Source organism: Mya arenaria, chromosome 2 (assembly GCF_026914265.1).
Source record: "Mya arenaria isolate MELC-2E11 chromosome 2, ASM2691426v1".
NCBI lineage: Eukaryota > Metazoa > Mollusca > Bivalvia > Myida > Myidae > Mya > Mya arenaria.
The window spans coordinates 12805912-12830876 of record NC_069123.1 but is presented as its reverse complement, the minus strand read 5'-3'; the positions used below and the strand labels follow the sequence as shown (position 1 = coordinate 12830876).

General features: G+C 36.4%; 2 protein-coding genes across 3 annotated transcripts; both read left to right on the top strand.

Annotated features, from left to right (window-relative positions):
* Positions 1 to 67: 67 nt before the first annotated feature.
* Positions 68 to 14141, top strand: LOC128206173 (meiosis inhibitor protein 1-like). The gene is made up of 14 exons (XM_052908480.1): positions 68 to 83; positions 831 to 1043; positions 2074 to 2119; positions 3402 to 3472; positions 3997 to 4096; positions 4490 to 4624; positions 4898 to 5090; positions 5379 to 5513; positions 7475 to 7635; positions 8304 to 8428; positions 9023 to 9128; positions 9601 to 9712; positions 9899 to 9947; positions 13326 to 14141. The coding sequence occupies exons 1-14, from the start codon at positions 68 to 70 to the stop codon at positions 14126 to 14128; spliced, it is 2265 nt and encodes a 754-aa protein (XP_052764440.1). The 3' UTR covers positions 14129 to 14141.
* Positions 14142 to 14356: 215 nt separating this feature from the next.
* On the top strand, positions 14357 to 22885 carry LOC128242909 (meiosis inhibitor protein 1-like). Of its 2 annotated transcripts, none has more exons than XM_052960347.1 (12): positions 14357 to 14581; positions 14921 to 15052; positions 15390 to 15509; positions 15916 to 16018; positions 16771 to 16860; positions 17336 to 17461; positions 17804 to 17937; positions 18212 to 18415; positions 20439 to 20517; positions 21208 to 21311; positions 21981 to 22103; positions 22516 to 22885. In XM_052960347.1, the coding sequence occupies exons 1-12, from the start codon at positions 14357 to 14359 to the stop codon at positions 22624 to 22626; spliced, it is 1551 nt and encodes a 516-aa protein (XP_052816307.1). In that variant the 3' UTR covers positions 22627 to 22885. The 2 variants fall into 2 exon arrangements, with proteins under 2 accessions (XP_052816307.1, XP_052816300.1); XM_052960340.1 differs by having other exon boundaries at positions 14357 to 14707.
* Positions 22886 to 24965: the final 2080 nt, after the last annotated feature.

The window sequence follows — 24965 nt, the reverse complement described above, 5'->3', positions numbered from 1 at the left end:
TTCAGAAAGGCTGAAAAATCAGGGGGATTTTGGTAGTATTCAGGAGAATTTTTTTAGCAGGTCTAAGATGGCAAAATTTCAGAGTATTATTTATAAATGCAAGTACGAAACAATGTATTCATATATATTTTGCTATGAAAACCTCTAACTTTTTCATTTTACAGAATTATTTTATGTCATGATTTATCATATTCTTATGATACACTGTCATGTCATACTGTAATGCACTTGCAAAACAAAATATGTCATTGGAAAAATATGTTTCCGAGACAATTAAATTAAATTTACCTTCCTCCAAAGTCTAATAAAAAAAAATCTGCTTAGTTCTATCAGCTATGATGACGTTCAGACAATAATGGAATGAAATCAATATTATTATTTTCTTCCTTTTCCAAATCAGTAATATTTCTTTGCCTTTGACCATTACTACAAATTAATTGATCACTCGTTGTTCAAGTCTCTTTTTTAAACAGTCATTTCACCCTTGTGGAGTTGTTTCTTTACATTCAGATTCACTCACATACTGTGGTTTCACTTTGTCATTATTGCCTGATGTAAAATCTCTCTAAAATATATATATTTTTTTAATTCCGGGTGATTTTTATCTCCCATCGGGAGACGAGGGGATGGATCGAAATTTTTGGGGATTTTTCCTTCCACCGGGGGATATGGCATGTATGATAATATTGAGAGATTGTTCATGTTGTATCTGGAGGATGCTTATGAAATTATCCTTGTATGAAGAAATAAACCCTAATAGTTAAATAGAGAGTATTCACTTTCAACTTTCATAAATGTGTTACGGTACGAGATTCTCCACCATTGTGCAGGTTTGTTGAAGAAGCTGATACAGGGGGTGGGTGGGGTTGCAGGCCTGATGTCTGTCCAGGCCGGGGACCAGAGTCTGCTGGCCTGTATCAAGCGGCTGCTGCTCTCTAAACAGGAAGTGCTGCAGGTGGGGGCATGTCATGTCCTTGCCCAATTACTTGACCCCGTGGCCGGGGAGACGTATGGACCCCAGGTGCTGCAGTCTGACCTTGTGGGTAAGTACACTATGCATTTCTGTCATTGTGGTCAGGTTTATTTATTTTGTATTTGTTTAAAATGTGTATCTCAGCAGTGATTTTTTTTTTGGTGCAATTTGCTGCCTTCTAAATACTGTTTCCCCTTGCGAAAAACTGTCCATTTTTCCAAACATTTTTTCCCAATTTGATAAATGCAGATTACGTTAATAAATAAAAAAGTAATGAATTCTTTGAAATATAAACAAAATCCTGACAAGGCTTACTCTTTCATAGCATAATGTATGCATAAAAAAGTTAAAACATCTATATGTTCCATTATATTAGCCATTTTGGCCTGATTTTATATTTTTCCCACAGTTGACTTTTCCAATTTTGCAAGGCACATGTGGTAAAAATAGTTTTAAAAAAAGTCACTGCTCAGCCACCTGTATGGCTTTGTACGATGTTGCAGAGGACTCGTACTGAAGTTTGTGGAAACACTTGGTTTCAAGAGATCTTAAATGAATAAGTGGTGCACTTGCTTCTCATTTAGGCGACCCAGGTTCGATTCTTGCTTGGGGGCATGTGGGATTAGTTTGTGGTCACCAAACCAGACAAGTGGGTTTCCTCCGAGTACTTTGGTTTCCCTCACAGCACATGACCACACTCTCGTGCAACATCATGCCAATGAGAGTGATTAATATATTAAGTTCAAACTTGATTTACAATTGTTGTAAAAATGAATAAGTTTATACTAGATAAATAAGTTTATACTAGATGAATAAGTTTATACTAGATGAATAAGTTTATACTAGATAAATAAGTTTATACTAGATGAATAAGTGATTATAAATCTGTAACATTAACCTAAGCAGTGCTAATACAACTTTTAAATCAAAATGCTTTAACATTTCGGATCAATCTAAACAAACAGTTTCACAACACCCTTGTTTTCAACATTTGACAGTGAACATGTGCTTTATGACTAATACTATTTCGACTTTAGTACATTATAGGACATTTATTATGTTCAGCTATATAAGTCATATCTAAACCTGATTCTTGACAGAGTTTCTGTTTGAAGCCTTGAACACGGAGCAAACATTTCAGATAGAGTATGACCACGGATGAGTTTGCATTGTTTTGATTTCGTACCTTATGAAATGTTATGAGTTTTGTTTTTGTGTTTCGAAAAAAAAAGTTTGAAGTATTGTCATAGCTGTGGTGTTGTTGTCCTTGTCAGCATGCAAAGACTTAAATAACCTTGGCAATGACTCAAAAACCATTCAAGATATTCAAATTAAACTTTGTATACAAATCGCCAGAGAAAAAATCACATGTAAGGCAAGGCCCGTAACTATTTGACTTAAATAATAGTCGAGGTATTCCTCTTTTTTTTGACTGAAAACGACAGACTGGTGTTGGTGTTTGCTGTGCGGCACTCTTGTTTGAGTATTCATGAACTGTTACTCTGCTCTTAAATGTTCATTCTTTGTTATGATTGTAGCCTGCTTCATTGAAAATTACTATTGTTATTTCTCCAGACAGTTAATTTTCTGACTTATCATTAAGGAACAGGAAGTGGCTATAACAGAAAATTAGATGCACACTTGGAATACTCTAAATCATTAATGGGTGGTTTATTTTTTCTTTTACACATTTTTGCCAAATTGATACCAAGGAGCATATGAGCCGCGTCGCGCGATTTTGGGCCTTCGGACATATATTTGCTATTACAATGTTTTAAGGTATTTGAATGAAATTATATTTCAGGAAGATATTCTGAAAATTTCATGATGATATCACTTAAATTGCGTAAGATACGTGCTTACAAGTAAGACCATGTATTGCACATTTTGAATACTAAATTTGACGTCATTCAAATGACGTCGTTACGAAAGCACATTATTCAAATGACGTGCAAAATTAACTTATCAATATCACATTTAGCTTATAATTTAAATTCTTTTCTTATCATAGAATCTTCAATGACCATAAATTAAGATAAAAATAATCAGTTTTGTATTTTTAATACATTTGGCAGTTTTAAACACAGACTATTAATGCAGGCAAAATATGTCGGGACGAAATCCATGGTTGCTATGGAAACATGAGTAAACCAATGGTCATAAATTGTCGAGAAAATGACTCACCAATGCCAAGCCTTAAAAAGAAAGAAGTTTGGAAGAAATTGATTAACATAGAAATTTTTGGCATTTTTTTATTAATGATTACTAGTATTTCATTTGTAATATTTATGTCCAAAGGCCCAAAATCGCGCGATGCGGCTCATATTATCTCAGACTAATACTGGACTAAAAATGCAATGTGTTTAAATTTGCTATCAAATGTATGGAATATTCATTCTTTGAAAAACATTGTCACCTTATTTTTTAGGAGCATCTTCAAAGTGCTGAAGACTTTATCAGGACTGGGACAGTTCTACAAGAGGTGCCATGCAGTGTATGGTAATGTTTAGAGAAAGTCATTTACTGCATTAACGCAAAAAAGAGGCCTGGCCCTTTCATTTTAGAAATTTTATTTTGTAAAGGCTTCAAGCCCATTTAATAGAATTAATGAATGATTGACATACGATTAGAAACAAATACAAAAGGGGATACCTGGATCTTTGCTCCATAACCAGGTTCCTAGAATGGGATGGTAAATAAAATTCAGTCAGAAATAAAACAATTGTATGTGATTGGGAAAAGTGTAAAATAGAATTGCTTTGTAAAATATTTTTCTTACAACAACTGTCAACTGAAATAAAGTTCTAGTTTAGATAAAATGCTTTTAACAGTAGAACTTGAAAATGCCCATGCCAGATTGATTAATGATGATGAAAATCAGAATGAAAATCCACCTAGATGGTGTCATATCCCAAGGTTTTCTGGGCATAAATACACTGTGAAGTCTTCCAGTAATATGGCATGTATGCAAATACCAAATGTTGCTGAATAACTTTTATTCATTATTGTATGTTTATGTCTAGGTGTGGAGTCATTGTTGCGAGCTGTGACGGTTGCCAAGGAGATGAAGAACCCTCACCTACTAGAGCTGGGCTTCTCCGTACTGGCACAGGTGCTCACCAAGTAAGACTGGCATGGAGATGGCTTGTTCACGCATTTTATTCTTACCCGGTACTAGTGTTAGAACTTACTTGTTAGTCTAGAAACTGTTATAAGTTACATTAGAACATATTTAATAATATTACACACCACTGCGGGTCATATGACATTATAAGGACCGGCTAGTCAGCCCCCGAAGGTGTTTATGGACCGAGGTGTTAGCCAAGGTTTGGCGTGGTCCGGACCGGCTAAAATATGATATGGACCGCTGATGTCATAACACACTATTTGTTAAATAAAATATACTGATATACAGACCAACTTTATATATACAAAGAAGGGACATTCAATTATAAATGATCCATTAACTTCTATTGGAATAGTCAGTATGTTACAATTGTGTCCATTTCCTCCCAGACACCCGAGTGACATGCCCCTGTTTGTGAGCCCGGGTGTGGTCCAGAAATGCCTGTGTGTTGTGCGAGGGGGGCTGGAGCACCAACAGCCAGCTGTCTTCTACCAGGCAATGGATACACTAACACCACTGCTCAGGTAATTATCGTGTGGTTTCGCAGTTGTAAAGATAGAAATATTAGGAGATTTTTCCAGGGCTATCACAGAAAAAAATTGAGTTTTAGTTTTTCCTTGTGGAGTTAATTTTGTTGGCAGAGAAAGATTGCTTTTATATAATATGGGTTATCTCTGAATTTATTTTGAAAAAACATGTGTGCATAATTATTAGTTTATTCTGTATTGTGTTATTTTGAAATAATTATGGGTAGTTTCTCTGTGAAAACTGAATTCTGTAGCTTTTAACACTTTCAGCAAAAATTATTTACTGACTCCAATTCCATTCGATGACCTTGGTGACTTGGTTACCAAAGCAACCACGCATGTCTGGGCTGACCTTGGTCAGAGGTCAGGGACAAAAAGGGGCCAAGGGGACAGACATATGTGGGTTGAGCAGACACAGAAATGTATGGAAATGCTGAGCAGTTGTGTAAAGCTGTGTTTAGAGGTAGGTACAAAAATGTATATCTGTATATGCATAAAGCATATCTGAAAATAGAAATATTAAATGTGATATATTATATTAAGAATTCTTGGGGAGTTCAGCTTAAGTCTAGTTTTGCAAAGAAAGGGTTTGTCATATTCTTGATGCTGGTAGTTGATGTAATGGCTTTGTATTAAATGTCATTCAAAAGTTTAAAAAAAGACGATAACATAAAAGTTGGTATACATGTTTATTACAACATTTAGCAAGTCCTTTCACTGACCTGTATGCAACCTTTTGTTGATGTTTTAGTGTGCTGGTGATCATTCATTGTGTGAGAGCAGTTTTGCTGTCCCAGATATGGACGACCAGTCGGGAAGTTCCAGTGAAAAGTTTGTACACACGGTCTTGGCTGCTGTAGATGATATGGGTATCCCTCTCATGATGGTAATTTTTGCTCCTGATGGTAATTTTGAGTTCTTGTGATGAATTTTTATTTGGGTGTAGTAGATAAAGTAAGACAGGGTCTTTCAGTAAACACATCCTTTCTCCGTTTAATTATTTATAGTAATCTATTCTGTTCGGTTCCTCACCACGACTAATTAAAAGATTTCTTGGCTTGCTTTTGAATTTACAATAACGCTTCAATCTTATGAACATATTTAGGTATTTTATTAGCACCATTTTAAACCACATTATAACATACATTCCATTTTGTTATCTCTGGCACATTAATTCTTTTAACCCTCATGTCAAAAAGACAATACCTGAGTTTGATTTGTGGGCTGTGGACCTGTGGCCTACAGCCTAAAATCTATAGCCATCTGATATTATTTCAATGTTGTGTTATTGTTATAAGATATTGATAGCCCAGTTATTTATTTTCCTCACCGTTTGTTGTCCAGTTGTACTGGACGAGAGGTGACAACCCAGTGTGGTACATTTGAACCTGCTGGCTGGCCTTCATGACCTTGACACCATGGCAACCAGTGAACCCCTCTATAGTGATAATGTTTTCGTTGTCTATTATATAATTCACTAGTTGTCCTGGGAGAGAGGTGACAACCCTGAGTGGTACATTCAGTGTTTGAACCTACTGACTGACCTTCATGACCTTGACACCATGGCAGGGTTTGAATTTAACTTTGAGGCAAAATTTTGCGAGTGCTTTTTGAGGCAACTCGCAAATAAAAAATCAACTTGCAATTTTATTATTTGCTTTATTCTCTTATAATATTGTCTAATTACAGTAGAAATATACACCTAAGACATATATTATGAATATTAAAAAGTATCAATCTTGAGTGACTCGACTAGTAGAACTTGTTGATGGCTTATTCTTTTTGAGGGGTACGGAAAGACTCATCAGATGCTGGCCGCTTTTTGATAACAAAGCTGTCTAATAATTTGACATCGTTCACTTTGTATATTTACCACCGCCATCGGGTAATACCCATTCGGCAAGCAGGCTACAGATTTCATTAAGTATATAAGTATTAAAAACAATAACATTATAAATTTAAAATAAATAAAAGCAACAGTAAATGTAGCGTGGATGCTTTGGACCATGAAATATAACGATCGCCGAAGTCTATTCACTTTGACAGTTGGGCGGAAATATATTCAAAGGTTGATGGGGCCTAAAAAAAAAATACATTTGGTTCGGGTTACCCGACCCTACCTACGGAATAGGCGCCGACCCTAACGTTTTTATAGTCAGTAAAAAAAATGAAAAAATAAAAAAAAAAAAAAAAAAAATAATAATTTTTTTTTGCTTTTTTTTTTTGCTTTTCAATATGTAGTTTAAAACCTTAATTGCTTATATAGAAGATAACTTTAACACCATTCTCCAATGATGAAAATGACATTCTTATATAAAGCCTAATAAAAAAAAATAAAAAAAAGCCTACCTACCCTACCTATTTTTGAAAAGGATGTAACCCTAACCAAACAATTTTTTTTTTAGGCCTGGGGTTTACATTTAGTGCGCGCAAGCGCTAAATTTAGCCAATGATTGAGCTTTGATTCACTTTGTATTATGCATGCTTCGGAGCATCCCGGAAAGATTTGAGATAAAACTCAGCCTTTTCCGTATTTGTTCTATTTTTGAAAACTTACTAGAACGTGACTCTGTATGGTCTTCTTTATACTGGTAGTGTAAACATGCCACTTATAGGTTGTTTACACTCGACTACGTAGCGGAGTTAAGTTCATGTTTATTCTACTTTCCTTTAACATTTTGTGGTCTAGAAAAAGCCACTCGCAGAATTTTGCGAGCTTGAATAAAAGTCACTGGCAATTCGCAAATGGCGCTCGCATTTTGCGAGTATGCGAGTCTAAATTCAAACTCTGCATGGCGACCAGTGAACCCCTCTATATTGTTAATGTTTGTGTTGTTTATTCACTAGTTGTCCTGGGAGAGAGGTGACAGCCCTGAGTGGTACATTCAGTGTTTAAACCTGCTGGCTGACCTTGATGACCTGGACACCATGGCAACCAGTGAACTTCTCTATAAACTGTTGACTGCTGGCTTTCTAACCAGTCTGCTAGAGTTGAAACAGCAGTTTAAGTAAGTGTTCAGCTACCAATCATTGTGCAGCGACATGTATGTCAATATTCGTTCTGAACACAATAGAAGCTGCTTAGTATTAGATTGCAGGTGCCATGACTATCAAATTGTGTACTGATTCAGCAGCTTTAATTATAAACAACGGCCTGGGTGACCAGCATATTTTGGCATTAAACTTTATGGTAAAAGATAGCATTATTTGATCATCAGAGTCTTTTCAATGTTTTACATGCATCGGCTGTAGTTGGTCAAGACATCTAAAAAAAAATTAACAATTCGGACATATTGTACTAGTTTGAAAGATATTGATGCCAGAGATGACCTTGTATATGATATGGTGTTTTTTTTATATTTTTTTGTTGCATACAGGTATTTAGAAATAAGACTCATTGAAAAAAAAATCATGAAAGTTCTGTAAAGAACATTTGTTTCATTATTAACTGTCAACCTTAAGTATCATATTAATTTGTAACAAGATTACTCTATATTATTTTGTTTGTTTGTGATGTGCAAATATTTTTGGTGAAAGATGAAATCTTCAGATTTGCCTGTCCGTTTGACCATCAAACTTTTTACACTTTATGGAAATCTGTGTAAAAAAAAATGCAAAATCAAGTTGATATATTATTTTCTATATCTATAATAATTGTACATGTATGTTATTTTAGCAGCGGCATATTGACAAGATCAATTGGAAATGTGCTGTCCCTGCTGCTGATATGTTGTCAGAGTAAAGGACTGCTGCCCTCGAACATGGACATGCCTGGGAGGTTCACATTAGATGGCTTAAATTGTAAGTAAGCTGGTATGTTACTTTCATAGACATTGGCTATATATATATTCATATTTCCATGAGAATCCTTAAAGTCTGTTGTGCATTTTGATAAAAAAAATCCGCAAATATTGAACTTTTATTGAAAAACAGAAATTTGGTGGTAATGTTAGGCCAATATAAATTAGTTGCTAGATTTTCATCCAAATTTCTTTTTAAATGGTGACATTTTATTTTGTTATTTTAGATGGCTGTTTCACCCTTGAATATGTGTTCATTATCTTCCTTATTACATAAGGGACAAACACTTGTGTTTCTAGATGAACCTGGAAAGTGATCATAACAATTCTCCTTTTTTAAATGTGAATGTTATACATCTACACATGGGTATGAATAAAACCTGTGCCAGGACGGTCTGGACTGATACACAATTACAGACCCTAGCTTTACATTTTTGGAAAAAAGAGGGGCGGACGGGATGAAATTCTCGCAATAAATTTATAGTTACCTTAAGGTCAGTAATGATGTTTTATGGATGCAGAGTAATTTTAATGCTGGTTTTCATAATTTGTGGTACATGGTTGCATGATAAAGAAATGGTTTATACTTGAACAGGGAAGGTAGCAGACCTGCAGGAAGTTTTCGGAGGCAGTGTTCTTCCACAATCAGTGGTGGAGTCGTATCTACTCCTCCTCTATATAGACCTGCAGTTGGAAAATAGGTAAGATCTCTTAGCACAGTTCAAAGGATATGAAGCATTAGCTACTGTTTGTTTCATTTTTCATTTAGCTAGTCTACAGACCCTTATTTTGCCAAAATAGATTAAAAATGAAATTGGAAATTATTTCAAAATGTTTTTTTCATACATTTTTTTTTTGAGATTGTGGAAGTTGGACACATGTACACGTTCTTTTAGCCTGTTGTACAAGTTAATTTTGGGGCATATTTATGCACCAATATATAGAACCCATAAGGGATAAGTCAAGAACTAATTGTGAGGGGACAGCACTTTTTGAAATAACCCACTTCCCACATACATACATAATTTGTTATCGAATCAGGCGCTGAATAAAGAAAGGAAATAACATTTAAGTCATTGAATATGAGTTTGCAGTTAGTTTGTATAAAATCTGGGTTCATGTTGATTTCAACGATTGGTTTCAGTTTGATAATTTTTGTTATTTCAATGCCAGGATCCTATCACCTGAACAATTAGCTGCCCTGGCACAAGCCATTGTGGACCACCAGTGTGCTGTAGACCAGTTATCTCCTTTGGCTCAGAAACATTTCATTTATTTGCTAGCTGTAAGTATTTGATTGCGAAACACTTAAAGTTTGTTTGTTTTGCGCGAATACTAAAAGAAATCAGCCTTGTGTTATATTTGAAAAATTAGCAATAGAAATTAATTGGATAAAACATTGGAAACTTGTAATATATTTTCTTCTTGATTGCACAAAAGATTTCTTCTTTACCTTTGTATTCTATTTCAGTATGTCTGTGTAGCTGGAAGCTGTAATATTAGCTGCATTATTTCAAATGGTAAGCGAAATTTGTAGCGAAATTAACATGTATGTAGGTTATTGTAAAAAGGCTTCTTCTTAGACTGCTATTAACACTTCTGTAAAGAGGGTTTGTAGGAATGAGGATTATTATTTATATCCTCTTTAATGCATTGACCTCACCAATAAGCTCAGTTGCAGAGAATCTGCTTTTGGAGATGAGGTGGCAGGTTTAAACACCAGCCTTGTCACACCAAAAATGTTAATTAAAATGGTGCCAATGACCCCCATTCCTTGCATGGGGTTCAGCTTTGTGGGTAGTACTGGGGAGGAGTCCTTTGTACTGTTTAAACCCAGGACAGTTGTCTTATGAGTATCCATGCTCTTCACTGGGCAAGTTTAAACAGAAAGAAATCTATTTGAATTCAGAGCAAAGGTAATACAGTGAAACTGTGTTCCCTCAAACAAGCGGTCGTTCGAGAACCGGCGTTCCCTCGAGGTCGGAGCTTGGTCCCGAACTTTTTTCCTTCTGTTTTCATATAAAATATACCCACGCTGCATCGAAACCTAATCATGTCGAGCAGTCGAGCAATATCCTCGGTCCCTATTACACAAATCGTGCACAAAACCTTATGGCTCCCTCGAGGACATAATTTCACACTTTTTCCCGAACGCGTGTTCCAAAATAAACAAACAATTGCTAGGTGTTAAAATTTTCGCAAGTTGTAAAAATTGCAATGACAGTTGAAAGGCAATTTGATAAGGTGTGAAAAACCGTTTTTCACTGTTAACGCATGGCCGATATTAGTTGATATGGGCATTTGAGATGATAATTATGAGAAGTTAATGCCGAGAAGTTAACGCTTTAGATGTGGTCTAAAGGTTCTTTGAATTCACTGCCGATGCTGACCGTGATCTTCAGACGCACTGTACGCTGTCACGTCACATTACGATTGAACATATTCGCGAAACCGACAAGATGCGCCAATCAACAATCCTTGATTTTGCGAAACTTAAATCTGACTAATGCCACAATATGTACTGTCATTCAAATGTTGCTTGTTACGAAAATGTGCTTTTTTGTTAAAATAAACATTTCTATTTCTTTCATGCTTTACGATGAAATATGGGGTTTTAACAGTGAAATAACAACAGTGAAAATATCAATTTGATATTTTTACTGCAAAATAAGGAGTGAAAATATCAATTTTCAGAACTACTTTTAAAATCCTTTGTTGTTACATGTACTTGCCTTGGTCAAAACAGAACACTGGACTTCTGTAAATTATGTCAAAAAAGGTTAAAAAAGATAAAGAGATATTTTATAATTTTAAATAAATATATAATTGGAAATTAACAACTTACCGTTTATTACCGGTTATCCCGTTTATCAAACATTTTACTGATCTTTGAAGCTGAATGTTCGAACATTTGCTTTCATTCCAAACAAATTACAGACAAAAACAACTGTTCGAACATCAATAAAATTTTATAGCATCGATCAAATGTATTTTGAACTGTTAACCGTTGTAGTACGTAAAATGAGCTTCCTGGAGAATTCACACAACAATTTACAGATAGATCCAATATTTTTTACCCCACCCACATCTCAAAATGTGTCAACAAACTAGCGTGGCATTTACTCTTCTGGAAAACAAACATTTAAAGCGAAACAGACTGGTCTCTGACAGTAAGATGACTGTATATTAACTTACTATAAAAACACGCGTATATGCAGTCTTAAACTAAGAAGAATGGTTAAAATCCAATGAGTATCCACATTTGTTTTGCTAACACATTTGACCTTCCAAATGTTTTCATTCTATAAATAGCGGTGTAGTAATTTGGTCAAAATAAAAAGTGTTTTCATTATTTTTTGGAACATTTGTGCACTAATAATACTTCATTTTTTACTGTTCATAAAGCTTTGCAATAAAAAACGAGCGAATATTAAGCTATAAGAATGAATAGCAGAGAACTATTTCTCAGCAAACCGAAAGTAAAAAAGTTGACAGCTATAATTATGCATGAGGGGCGCCCCACGGGTAGCGGCGTGAAGCCCCACCCTTTTCAAAAAAGGGGGTAATTCAGAAATAAATAAAAAACAAATAAAACTCCGAAAAATAAGCATAAAAGAAACAGAAAATTTGTTTATTTCAGTGTAAGATCGTATTTTATTTCACTCGTGATCATAAAAAAACTACATTTTCACTCGTGGCTTCGCCACTCGTGAAAATGTTTTTCTATGACACTCATGAAATAAAATACGATCTTACACTGAAATAAACAAATATCCTCTATATATATTTTTTTTTTTTTTTCTTTTGCATTTTACATTTAGTTTACATCAACTTTTGAACATATTATGCACCAGTCAATTGTAACCACGCCCCACTGCCCCCTCCCCCCCCCAGGTCCGGGTATACCAGGGATAGCCGGGGAAAAGTGCTGTGTATTTACTTTCCAGGTGGCCCCGCAGGGCCGGGTGACCGCGGTGGTTTTGTCATAGCACCAAATAAAGCCGAGATTGGGCCTTATATAGAGTCTCTGGGGTGCGGGGGCATTTGGCCGGGGTTTAACCATCTGTTCGTCCTCGCAGGGCGTGGATTTTACCCGGGGTTGGCTGGACGAAAGTCAAAGTTATTCCCCGGACCTGGGGGGGGGGGGGGCGTGGTTACAAATGACTGATGCATTAGCGATTTCTTCAACGCAACACATAATCGGTGTCTTAGTAAACAATCTGTTTGAGGACTTCAAACTTAAAATATACTGAAAGATATTTCATATCAAACTGGAAAATTGAAAATCGGTTCGTTCGAAACATCGGTTCCCTCGAGGTTTTGGCTCGGTCCCTGGCGACCTCGAGCGATCACAGTTTTACTGTAGTCTCTTCTGCTTTTCTGTATTTTCAGCAACCAAAGAACCTTAGTTTGAAAATAGTACAGAGTACTTTAATGCACTATAATAGATCACTAGATTTAAATATCCCATTGGCTCAAACTATCTGTGGTCGATTTTCTCGTTGGCATGATTATTGTACAAATGTGTATGTGATATGTATCCATATTGCTATTTTGTAATCAACATGACTACCATATTGTATCAAGGTATACCATGGAGATAATTATGCTATTATGCTTTAACTTTTCATGGCTCACAGTTATATGATCAGTCTTCCTGTGATCGAAAGAACAGGATTTGGCTGTACATCTGACAGACATTGTTATAAGCGCAAGCCTGGCTCTAGTAAAAGACATGCAAGGCTTGTTTAAATTTAATATAATTAAGCTTGATTAAGTGTTATTTAGCGTCATTACTAAGCACAATAGGAAATGTAATTGTTTGGCCTTTGTACTCAAAACTTGAATGTGATGATTTTCAATGCAACTTTTAAACCACATTGCTGGATTGTGTATAGGGGTTGGTAGTGTGGCTAGGCTGATGGAGGGGAGAATGGAGGACTGGTACACACACAATCCCGTGCTGTTACACTGGGTCTTCCTGGATCCTATACTTGCTGGAACATGTAGACATTCTGTGGTAGGTGTTAGTAGTGTGGCTAGGCTGATGGAGGGGAGAATTGAGGACTGGTACACACACAATCCTGTGCTGCTACACTGGGATTTCCTGGATCCTATACTGGCTGGAACATGTGGACATTCTGTGGTAGGTGTTGGTAGTGTGGCTAGGTTGATGGAGAGGAGAATGGAGGACTGGTACACACACAATCCCGTGCTGTTACACTGGGTCTTCCTGGATCCTATACTGGCTGGAACATGTGGACATTCTGTGGTAGGTGTTGGTAGTGTGGCTGGGCTGATGGAGAGGAGAATGGAGGACTGGTACACACACAATTCTGTGCTGTTACACTGGGTCTTCCTGGATCCCATACTGGCTGGAACATGTAGACATTCTGTGGTAGGTGTTGGTAGTGTGGCTAGGTTGATGGAGGGGAGAATGGAGGACTGGTACACACACAATCCCGTGCTGCTACACTGGGTCTTCCTGGATCCCATACTGGCTGGAACATGTAGACATTCTGTGGTAGGTGTTGGTAGTGTGGCTAGGTTGATGGAGGGGAGAATGGAGGACTGGTACACACACAATCCTGTGCTGCTACACTGGGATTTCCTGGATCCTATACTGGCTGGAACATGTGGACATTCTGTGGTAGGTGTTGGTAGTGTGGCTAGGCTGATGGAGGGGAGAATGGATGATTGATACACACACAATCTGGTGCTGCTACACTGGGATTTCCTGGATCCTATACTGGCTGGAACATGTGGACATTCTGTGGTAGGTGTTGGTAGTGTGGCTAGGCTGATGGAGGGGAGAATGGATGATTGATACACACACAATCTGGTGCTGCTACACTGGGATTTCCTGGATCCCATACTGGCTGGAACATGTAGACATTCTGTGGTAGGTGTTGGTAGTGTGGCTGGGCTGATGGAGGGGAGAATGGAGGACTGGTACACACACAATCCCGTGCTGTTACACTGGGTCTTCCTGGATCCCATACTGGCTGGAACATGTGGACATTCTGTGGTAGGTGTTGGTAGTGTGGCTGGGCTGATGGAGGGGAGAATGGAGGACTGGTACACACACAATCCCGTGCTGTTACACTGGGTCTTCCTGGATCCTATACTTGCTGGAACATGTAGACATTCTGTGGTAGGTGTTGGTAGTGTGGCTGGGCTGATGGAGGGGAGAATGGAGGACTGGTACACACACAATCCCGTGCTGCTACACCGGGATTTCCTGGATCCTATACTGGCTGGAACATGTAGACATTCTGTGGTAGGTGTTGGTAGTTTATGACAAGGCTGCTAGAGGGGTGATGGGATCAGCGTTTAACCATGACCCTCTTTGTTTATATTAAATCAAGGCAATGCCCTTCTTTATCTGTATTACCTGCATTATTCTATTGATATGTTACAGGTATATAATATATAGCTTCTAATACTCGCCTGCAGTGAGTATAATACATTAAGTGTTTCCTTTTTTCCCCAGCTACTAGCATTCCTGACCCATGCCAACAAGGAGGAAGTTGTTGACTTGCTATGTGTGGAGAATAATAGAAATACTGACCAGAATGCCTTTCTACAGTTGGCCCAGGGTCAGGCATTTATGATGGCCTTGCTGGTAAGTTGATCTGTGATAAAAATCACCACATGCCCAGGCTTGTGAAAAAATATTTCTTTTATAATTTGGTACCTAATCTTTAATCTTGATGCTGTTAATGAATTCTTTATATTATTGTACAAATACAGCCACAATTGTGACATCCATAATGACCATGCATAAGAATGTTTTGTTATATGGAAAAAAATAAAACTAGTGTTATTTGGATTTACATTATGAAATCAATGAAGTCATCATATTTGTTTCAATATTTGAGGTATAGGTCATAGATTCAAATAAGACTCTGATCAGATTCAATTTTGAAATAGTATTATATAGATGTATGTCTTGTTTTCAGAGGATTCTAACTTCAGGCAGCATTGACGTTGTTTCCAAGGCTATGTTGATGTGTGAAACACTTTTTGGCTACAGATCGGATATCACAGAAGTTAGTCTCGGGGCTGACACTTCACATAATGTAATGTATAATATCCCTTGTGCATGATCAATATCGCAAATTTTGTGTTTCGGAGAATCTGCCCTTTCTTGACCAAAAAAAACTTCGGCTAACCTAATTATTTTTGTACCCTAAATAAAACAAACAACAGACAAACATCCTGATCCATGTGTGAATGGATGATTCTACAAGCATTTGTTGTTAAAGTTGTATTGATTATAATTTTACAATTAAAAACAGAAAGTTAAGATTTAATTGCCAACCTACCAAAATATCATCTTAATAAGCGTTTTCAACATGTTTTGGTGTTTTTAGACCCGAGTTGAAATTATTAATAAACCAGTATTTTTATTCAAAGAACCTGAATAAAATGGTAAATCCCTGTATGATCATAAATGTTTCAAGATATTGCATGATTTGTTTGAAGGTCCAGCAGAAGGACGCTAGATGGGAAGATTTCGATGTCTTGTTTGAAAAGGTGTCCGAGTCAGTTGCGAAAATATTCCTGAAGAGTTGTCCAGAATCAGAAGGTAAATTTAAACATTTATTGAAATGTTTAAAAGTGGAGGCTGTGAAATAATGCATGAGGTACAAGGCTCTAGTAAATCTGTTCTTTTTTCAGGTTTTAAAGCTGCACTCTCACAGATTTACCATTTTGACAACTTTTTTGTATCAAATTCTGGATCAGAGGTTCATGGGTTCAGGCCCAGCTCAGAGCTGAATATTTCAAAGATTTGTACTGGTTGTCACCCAAGCATTGTAAATGGTTCTTCACAACAAGTTTACGGCAGGTTTAAAAACTGTAACACTTTATGATTGTCGCTACAATGCAATGTTTAATGAAGTTCATCATGGTGGTGGTAAAAAAGTCTTACATTTGTATGTGTGTTTGATTTGTCATCACCAAGCTTGACAAATGTTTGTTTTTTCTGTGCACCCCCACAACATGATTATACATTATCACATAACATTGTGTATCATTATCAGGCTGATGTTAAAATAACTTGTTTAACTGTCACTTACATTACAGATAAAAAATTATTCTATATATCTGTTGACAATCATTGGCGTTGAGTCTGGGACGCTGTTATTTATATACCTGTAGATGTTAGTTGATGTTCCCTCTTCTTTATTTATCTGTAGACCATTTTTGGCATTCACTCTTGGATGCTGTTATTAACATACCTGCCTGAAGACGATCTGTGATGTTCCCTCTGGAATATTCTGCTTTATTTATTTAAAACCATCTTTGGCATTAACTTATTTATATATATCTTTCTAGATCACAACCTAACGAGCCTCTTGTTTGTGCTGCTGATGTTATGTAAAGTTCGGCCCCAGTGCTCTGTTGACGTCAAAGTCATCTACCATGGTAGTAAACAATGTTATAATCTTCAGCAGAACTCATTGATATAATGCTTCTAAACTGACTGCTTTTGACTTAGCTTGAAATTAAGTAGCTTTAAGGGACTAGAAACCAAATGATACAATTGCAAGAATTTTTTTTGGTCAAAAACTGATATTATTCTGTATGCTAAAAACTGGGAAACCATTATGCACTATTTTTAAAAGGGTAAACTCATCTGAGACAGCGACAAAATTTTCTTTGAATCATGTAAAGTGGCGTATTATCCACCTCATACTAGCTGGTATTGAAAATTCTGGGCTTGTTTTGAAGAAAAACTGTATTTGCCAATTTAGGGATCATCTGAGGTATAGTCCCTTTAAGTCATTGGTACAAAAATAATTATTACATAAAGTCTTGACAATGAAACTACACAGAAAATTGGCAGATGAGACCATAGCACTCAGAACCCTGTCATAAATTGTGTGTGTCTTTATTGCAGTTTTAAACACCCTTGGAGGTAAGTCTGAGGGGCTAAGTACAGAGGTGAAGAGGGTGTGTCTATTGGTCATTCTGGCTACCCTGTCCACCCTTCATGGGACAAGGGAGCAGGCAAACCATCTTCCAGGTAAGACGGGGTTTCTATGAAAAACATTTGATTAGCCTCAGTTTAATGTACCATGTAGTGAGCAGGCATAGCAGATTACAGGAAAAGCATTTTATGTTTGGTGAAAATTAGACAGATCAGACAAATTTTGTTTGTTTGAGTCAGTATCAAGATTTTTAAAATTCACAACATCTGATTATCAAATCAAAATGGAGGTATATTAATAAGTAAGCGGTAAATTCACAGTCTGAGCGATAAAAAATCATGAGTATTAAATTCAAGCAATATATGGTACTATTGTCATAAATTTTCATCATTTTAATGTTTAGAAGAACATGCTATTACTGTGTTACATGTTTCCAGTGTGTACAATGGTGTGTCAACACGATGGGTTCCTGGGGCACCTGCAGGCTTGTCTTGATGGGAGATATGGGGATGAGATATTCTCCATCGCCACTGACATACTGGCAGGCATACTCTCATACCCAGACGTAAAGGTTAGTAACACAGAAACGTTTTCAATAGGTCATGGATTGCAAAATTTAAATGCACAGAAAGTAGACGTTGAAAAATTTATGTTGGAGCTTTTTGTAGATATATATTTTACCAAAGGACATTGAGGATCAGAAGAAGATATTACCCACTGTAGAATAATGGCTTATATCTGGTGTACTTAAATGCTGTAATATTGACATAATATTATATGAGGAAAAGGCTTTATTTCTATCCCTTCAAGGTTTACATTTACATTTGACCATTTGTCTTGAGCAGTGTTCAGTGCCACTGGAGTTGGAGCTGACCAGACTGTACACGATTGTCACCCAGTGTAGTGGGTCACGTCAGACTGCCAGTGTGGGTCTCCTGGGGGCGGTGTACAGAACTGGCCTGTCTCATGGGGCAATATCCCTCACAGGCCGGCTTGATGAGGGGCAGTATAGGGCACTGCACATATACCTTCAGCAGCTATGCCTGCAGGTTGGTAGAAAATCTGTATTTGTAAGTAGTTAAAAAATGTTTGAAGGTGAAAGGTTTTGTAGATATCAATATATTGACATGTTAAGAGTTTGATTGCGACTCGCATAGTTTGGAAATTAGTCAGACACATGATCTCATGTATCTTGCAATTACTCGATTTTTAGCTCCACTGGCCGAAGGCCATGGAGCTTATGTCGTCACAGATTGTCCGTCGTGCGTGCGTGCGTGCGTGCGTGCGTGAACTTTTTCTTTAAACGACATCTCCTCTGAAACTGATAAGCGGATTTTGACAAAACTTCACAGGAATGTTCCTTTGGTGGTCCTTTACCAAAATTGCTCAAATGGTTCCGGTCCATTGCACAATATGGCCGCCAGAGCTAAAAATAGCAAAATCTTTAAACGACATCTCCTCTGAAACGGTTCGGCAGATTTTGATGAAACTTGACAGTAATGTTCCTTGGGTGGTCCTTTATTAAAATTGCTCAAATGGTTCTGGTCCATTGCACAATATGGCCGCCACAGCTAAAAATAGCAAAATCTTTAAACGACATCTCCTCTGAAACGGATAGGCAGATTTTGATGAAACTTGACAGAATTGTTCCTTGGGTGGTCCTTAACCAAAATTGCTCAAATGGTTCCGGTCCGCTGCACAACATGGCTGCCAGGGCAAAAAAATAGAAAAACCTTTAAAGAACATCTTCTCAGAAACCGATGATCAGATTTTGATGAAACTTAAAAGAAATGTTCCTTGGATGGTCCTTTACCAAAATTGCTCAAATGGTTCCGGTCCATTGCACAATATGGCCGCCAGAGCTAAAAATAGCAAAATCTTTAAACGACATCTCCTCTGAAACGGTTTCGCAGATTTTGATGAAACTTGACAGTAATGTTCCTTGGGTGGTCCTTTATTAAAATTGCTCAAATGGTTCTGGTCCATTGCACAATATGGCCGCCACAGCTAAAAATAGCAAAATCTTTAAACGACATCTCCTCTGAAACGGATAGGCAGATTTTGATGAAACTTGACAGAATTGTTCGTTGGGTGGTCCTTAACCAAAATTGCTCAAATGGTTCCGGTCCGCTACACAACATGGCTGCCAGGGCAAAAAAATAGAAAAACCTTTAAAGAACATCTTCTCAGAAACCGATGATCAGATTTTGATGAAACTTAACAGAAATGTTCCTTGGATGGTCATTAACCAAAATTTGTTAAATGGTTCCAGTCCACTGCACACCATGGCTGCCAGAGCTAAAAAATAAAAAAAACTTTATACGACTTGTCGTCGAAACCGATGACCTTTTTTCGATAAAACTTGACAGAAATGTTTGTTTGGTGCTCCTTTACTCAAATTGCCCAAATCATTTCGGTCAACTGCACAAACATGGCAGCCAGAGCTATTAAAGTAAAAAAATTTTTTAAATAACTTCTCCTCAAAAAATGATGATTGTATTTCTATGAAACTTGACGAAAATGTTCGTTAGGTGGTCTTTGCTTAAACCTTTTGGCCAGTGGAGCACAGGCACTGATGTGCCTCTTGTTATAAAAAGTCTAAAGGCTGCCTAAGGCAGTCATTTTAGATCTTTAAGGGCGAAACTACCGAGAGAATCTCCTTTTGGCGGTTTTTGCAAGAGTAACAATGTGTGAGATCTGGTCGGTTGTTTCATCACACAATAGTCAAAACCAAATCGCCCATGCTCTCAGGCCAGGGATTTGAACACAAGTACGACATTGAGAATTTGCATTCATGCATCATAAAACAAAATAGTGTGTTGTTAAAATGACATTTATAATGAAAACATGTGGATTTTAAGTGATCTAACCAGTAATATATATGATAAAAGGGTTATTAGTTCTGCGTTTTGATGGATTTTTGCAGATTTTGATTTTGCTCCGCTAGCGCCTCATGAAATCTAAATCTGCACAAAATCCACTCCAGTCGAATACAACCTTCCGGATTAAAACGCAGTACTAATAACCCTATTCGATTAAATGATTAAGATTTGTATCGCTGTATTTTTGCAGGAATCTGAAGTGTCGTCTGTTGCGGTCAGCTGTATGGTGGCACTGCTGAAATACCTTCTTGATGAATGCCCAGAAATAGGTATATAATTCCTACCTATTATTTTTTTGGAATTATTTTTACCGCCTGTGCCTTGCAAATTGGAAAAAAAGTCGACTTTGGGAAAAATACAAAATCAGGCCAAAACAGCTAATATAATGGCAAATATAAATGTTTTAACATTTTTATGCATACATTATGCTGTGAAAGACTAAAACTTGCCAAGATTTTGTTTAAAATTCAAGAAATTCATTTTTTATTCATTAACGAAATCTGCATTTATCAAATTGGGAAAAAATAGGAAGGCAGTAAATTGCACCAAAAACATTCAATGCCCAAACCATAACTGTGTGTGACCATCAAGATGTTTGTTTAGTGTTAATTTGTTTTATTTATATACAATGAATAATACAATGAAAGCTACTGGAGGCACAAGGCAAGGGCTCAAACGACAATGAACTAGAGACACAAACTCACATGTATAAACACAACATACACATTAACAAACACATCAGAAAGACCACAAAGTCATCAAAATACATTCACAGATGAATGATGGGATAACTGCCTTGGAAAAGTCAGTGGTACACCAGTTCACTGTAACATGAGTCTATTGAGGGCTCAAACTAGTTTGTATGAAAATCACCATGCCTAAACCAACAAGGTTATAACTCATACATATATATTAATATATATCCTATTTAAAGTCTTATCCTATTTCCCCTCTCACAGGTTGTGAGTTGGTCAGCCAGCCCTGGAACCTAACACTTTTGGATGTGATTTTGGATATCAGTGACGTGCCGCTCACAGACCACCAAGTCCAGCTAATCACCATGGTAATATGCTAACAAAACATTAAATACTTGCATTTGTTATTATACAAGCATATGGTGAGGTCACAATAGGGTATTTAAATTGGGAAGCAGTTCTAGTCATTGAAACTGTAATGTACGATGAAGAGGCTCTAATTCTTACATTACTGTAATGTTATTAATAATTACTGTCATGTTATTCATAATGACAACATTGTGTTCTAACTTTTATTGATACATAGTATACTGGTGAGGATGATACAGCACCAGCTACAAGAGATTAACTAACCATCTGTGTTGGCTGGCTGGCCTTATCATATTCTGGCAACTAAAAATAGCAGGAGGAATGAATTCATTGCAGTATAATGTTGCAGTTACTACATGGCTTTAATATTATAACAAACCCATGTTATGATACAAAACATAATCATTGAACAAGCCTAGCAAAGCATTTTACAAACTTGCAGACTTGTGCTTATTTTCTACCTCTACAATTCTAGATCAAGTTCCATCACCTACTGGTACTTACTTGTTTGTTGAGTAACACTCCTTGATTGCCAGTCATTAGACCAAAGTTTGTCAAGTTCTGCCTTTTAGATGATTCACTAACGAAAATGAAATGAGTACTGTTCTATGCCTATTAAAACATTCAATAATGTTTACATGTATATATTATAATGCTGTGTATAACAGTTGATGGAGAGTAAGGAGACCTGTACCCAGCTCCAGCACTATGATGGTTTAGTGGAGAAACTGGTCGCAGTTATAAACCAAGGGCAGAATCATGGTTCACATGGAAACTCCAGGCTGGCTCAGGTATGTGCAATCTTTGGGGTTAGGGGCAATTTTTCTAAAACAGGTATCAAACAATTTTTTCTTTCAGTACCTTGTAAATGCTAATTCAATTTCAATATATTACATCAGGGATATAAATGTCAAATATCAATAATGGTCTTGTAACTGTCATTATCATTATAAATTTCACGGTCAGAGTTAACAAGTTACACTTGTTTACAAATGTCACCAACTTGTCTGACAAAACACAGTGAGACACTTAAAAAACGCAATACATTTAAGGAAACATTTTTTGATAGGCGAAAAGTGAATATATTTTCGTTTATCAAAAATAGTTTTTTAAGAATATGTTACATGTTTTTTTAAAATCTCTAAGTATACATTATGTACTTATATGTATAAAACCAAATGAACATTTTAACATTTGTTTCAGCTCCTGCTCAAGAAGTTCCAATCAAAGCTCACAGCGGAAGAATGTGTTGTGCTTAGAAAAATTGGTTCATGTGCCAGTGCATTTAGTGTGAATGTTCCACAGGAAGTTTAACAGGCCATCAATGCAGCCTTTATGATTATGCCATTTGAAGACATCGGTTGACTTTGTAGGAAGATACTTATAAAAGGAATACTTTGCAGAACATGAACACTCTTAAGATGTGTTTATTATTAAGAACATATCATTATTTGACCATGCATACAAGCAATAACAAAAAAAACACTGAAATTAATTATATAATCTTTACTGAAACTAAAATAGTTGTACATGTCACTGGCAACAATATTACTGTTGAGAATTTTTTTGAGTGGCATAACAATGGGGGGGGGGGGGGGGGGAGGCTTTATCAAATTCCTTCAATCAGTGTTGGTTGGTAAAAAAAACATGGCTGACCAAGTGATCTAGTTTTCACTTTATTGCTATTTGTATACAGAAAACTTTGAAAATCTCTTTCTCATAAACCTCTAGATTCAAAAATAACTTCACAGAAATGTTTCTTTGGTGATACTTTATGAAATTCCTTCAAGCCATGTTGGTTTGTAAAAAAAAACATGGCAAAAATATTAAAACCATAAGGCCTTGAGCTTAGAAATTTTGCATATAGCATTATCTGGTGTGGCTATAACATGTTGGTTATTGATTATATAAATGTGCCTCACCCCGGAGTTGCAAGTTGTGTAAAATATGAAACCTTTGAAAATCGGATTGAAAACTCAGGAGTAAAAGAAGGCTCTTAAATTTTGATGAAATACCAAATGCTGTAAATGTTTTGTATAGATAAATAGCTGTTGAGAAATCAGATGCACATCTGGTGTTTGTACTCAAAAACTTGGCACTTCAAGTTTGCCATCCCTTAACCAGTCAATTTACTCAGGTTTTCAGAAATGGTCTTACATGTACTTGCCTTTCATTATTGGTTCTGTTTGTTCAACTGTACTCGGAAACAATGATGAGTATTACTTAAGTTGTTGCTAAAATGTGCCTTACGTATGTTTTAATTTAATATTAATGCTTTCATTTGTTTGATTATGCAAATGTTGTATATCATTGACATATACCATATTTCTTAATGAATATGGTTTAGCTAAAATAATGTTACAGGGTATCATTAAATATTGCTTCATTTTATTTAGAAGTAAACATGATTAGCTTGTTCAATGTTCTTCGGAATCTCTTTAAATGCTTTCTTTAGACAACTAAGTATTGCTTCAAACCATAGCAGCTGACCTTCAGTAAAAAGAGTTTCTATTACGAATTTTTCGAGGACACTCTTTCTCAAAAGTAAAATATCCAGTTGTAAACTGCTAAATGGAATTTTATAAAACTTCATACATGAAAAATCACAATGAGAGGCAGTGCAGTGTACACTATTTCAGCCAATTAGAGAGGTATTGCCCTTCGTTACTTTTCCATGTCCGAAGCATTCCTTCAAAACTACTCGATGAAATTCAATAGAACTTAATACACATGTACAATGATTTAGAACAAAATTAGTGGAAGTGCAGTATTACAGCTGATAACAGAGTTATTGCCCTTCGTTACATTTACTTGTCTGGAGCATAACCTTAAAACAATTTGGATGGAATAAATTAAACTTAATACAATGGTAAAGTACAATGAGGGAAAGTCCAGTGTAAAGGAACCATAACTCTATTTCAGCAAATTGCAGAGTTAATGTCCCTCATTATTTTTTCTTGTCCAGAGCATAACTTGAAACTGCTGGATGGAATTCAATACAACTTTATACAATGATAGATCATAATAAAAGAAGAACAGTTTGTAAGAACCATAACTCTTTTATAGCTTATTACAGAGTGATTACACTTTATTACAGTTCCTTCTCCGGGCCACAAGTTAAATGTACTGGATGGAATTTAATTGTTCATACAATGTAAAAGTACAATGAAAGGAAGTGCAGTGTAGATGAACCAGAACACGATTTTAGCTAATTACGGAGTTATTGCCGTTTGTTACCCTTTTCTTGTCCGGAGCCTAACAACCAAACTTCCAGATCGAATTAAATTGAATGTCATACGATGATAAAACACAATAATAGGAATTGAAGTGTAGAAGAATCGTTACTCTATTGCAGCTGTTCAAAGAGTTATCACCCTTTGTTCCCATTCCTTGTTTTCCGGAGCTGAACTTTAAAACTAAAGGGTGGCATTTAATAAAAACTCGACAATGGTAAAGTACAATGAGAGAAAGTGCAGTGTACAAGAACTATACTCTATTTTAGCTAACTTGAGTTATTGCCCTTCGTTACTTCTTCTTGCCACCAGCGTTAAGGTCCAAGTGTTAATGTCGAACGCCTACTGACAGCTGACACCTGAACGCCTTTTCGTTGTCCAATAATGAATAAATCGAAGTTTAAGGCATAATATGATCGA

What these genes read in the sequence shown, in the direction of transcription:
- LOC128206173 (XM_052908480.1), top strand. An exon ending in GAGCAAACATTTCAGATAGA is followed by an intron (nt 2,120 to 3,401) that starts GTATGACCACGG and finishes CTTATTTTTTAG; the next exon opens with GAGCATCTTCAAAGTGCTGA. An exon ending in CACATTAGATGGCTTAAATT is followed by an intron (nt 8,429 to 9,022) that starts GTAAGTAAGCTG and finishes ATACTTGAACAG; the next exon opens with GGAAGGTAGCAGACCTGCAG.
- LOC128242909 (XM_052960340.1), top strand. Translation starts at nt 14,357, where the DNA reads ATGGAGGGGAGAATGGAGGACTGGTACACACACAATCCCGTGCTGTTA. An exon ending in CGTCAAAGTCATCTACCATG is followed by an intron (nt 16,861 to 17,335) that starts GTAGTAAACAAT and finishes TCTTTATTGCAG; the next exon opens with TTTTAAACACCCTTGGAGGT. An exon ending in TTCAGCAGCTATGCCTGCAG is followed by an intron (nt 18,416 to 20,438) that starts GTTGGTAGAAAA and finishes GTATTTTTGCAG; the next exon opens with GAATCTGAAGTGTCGTCTGT.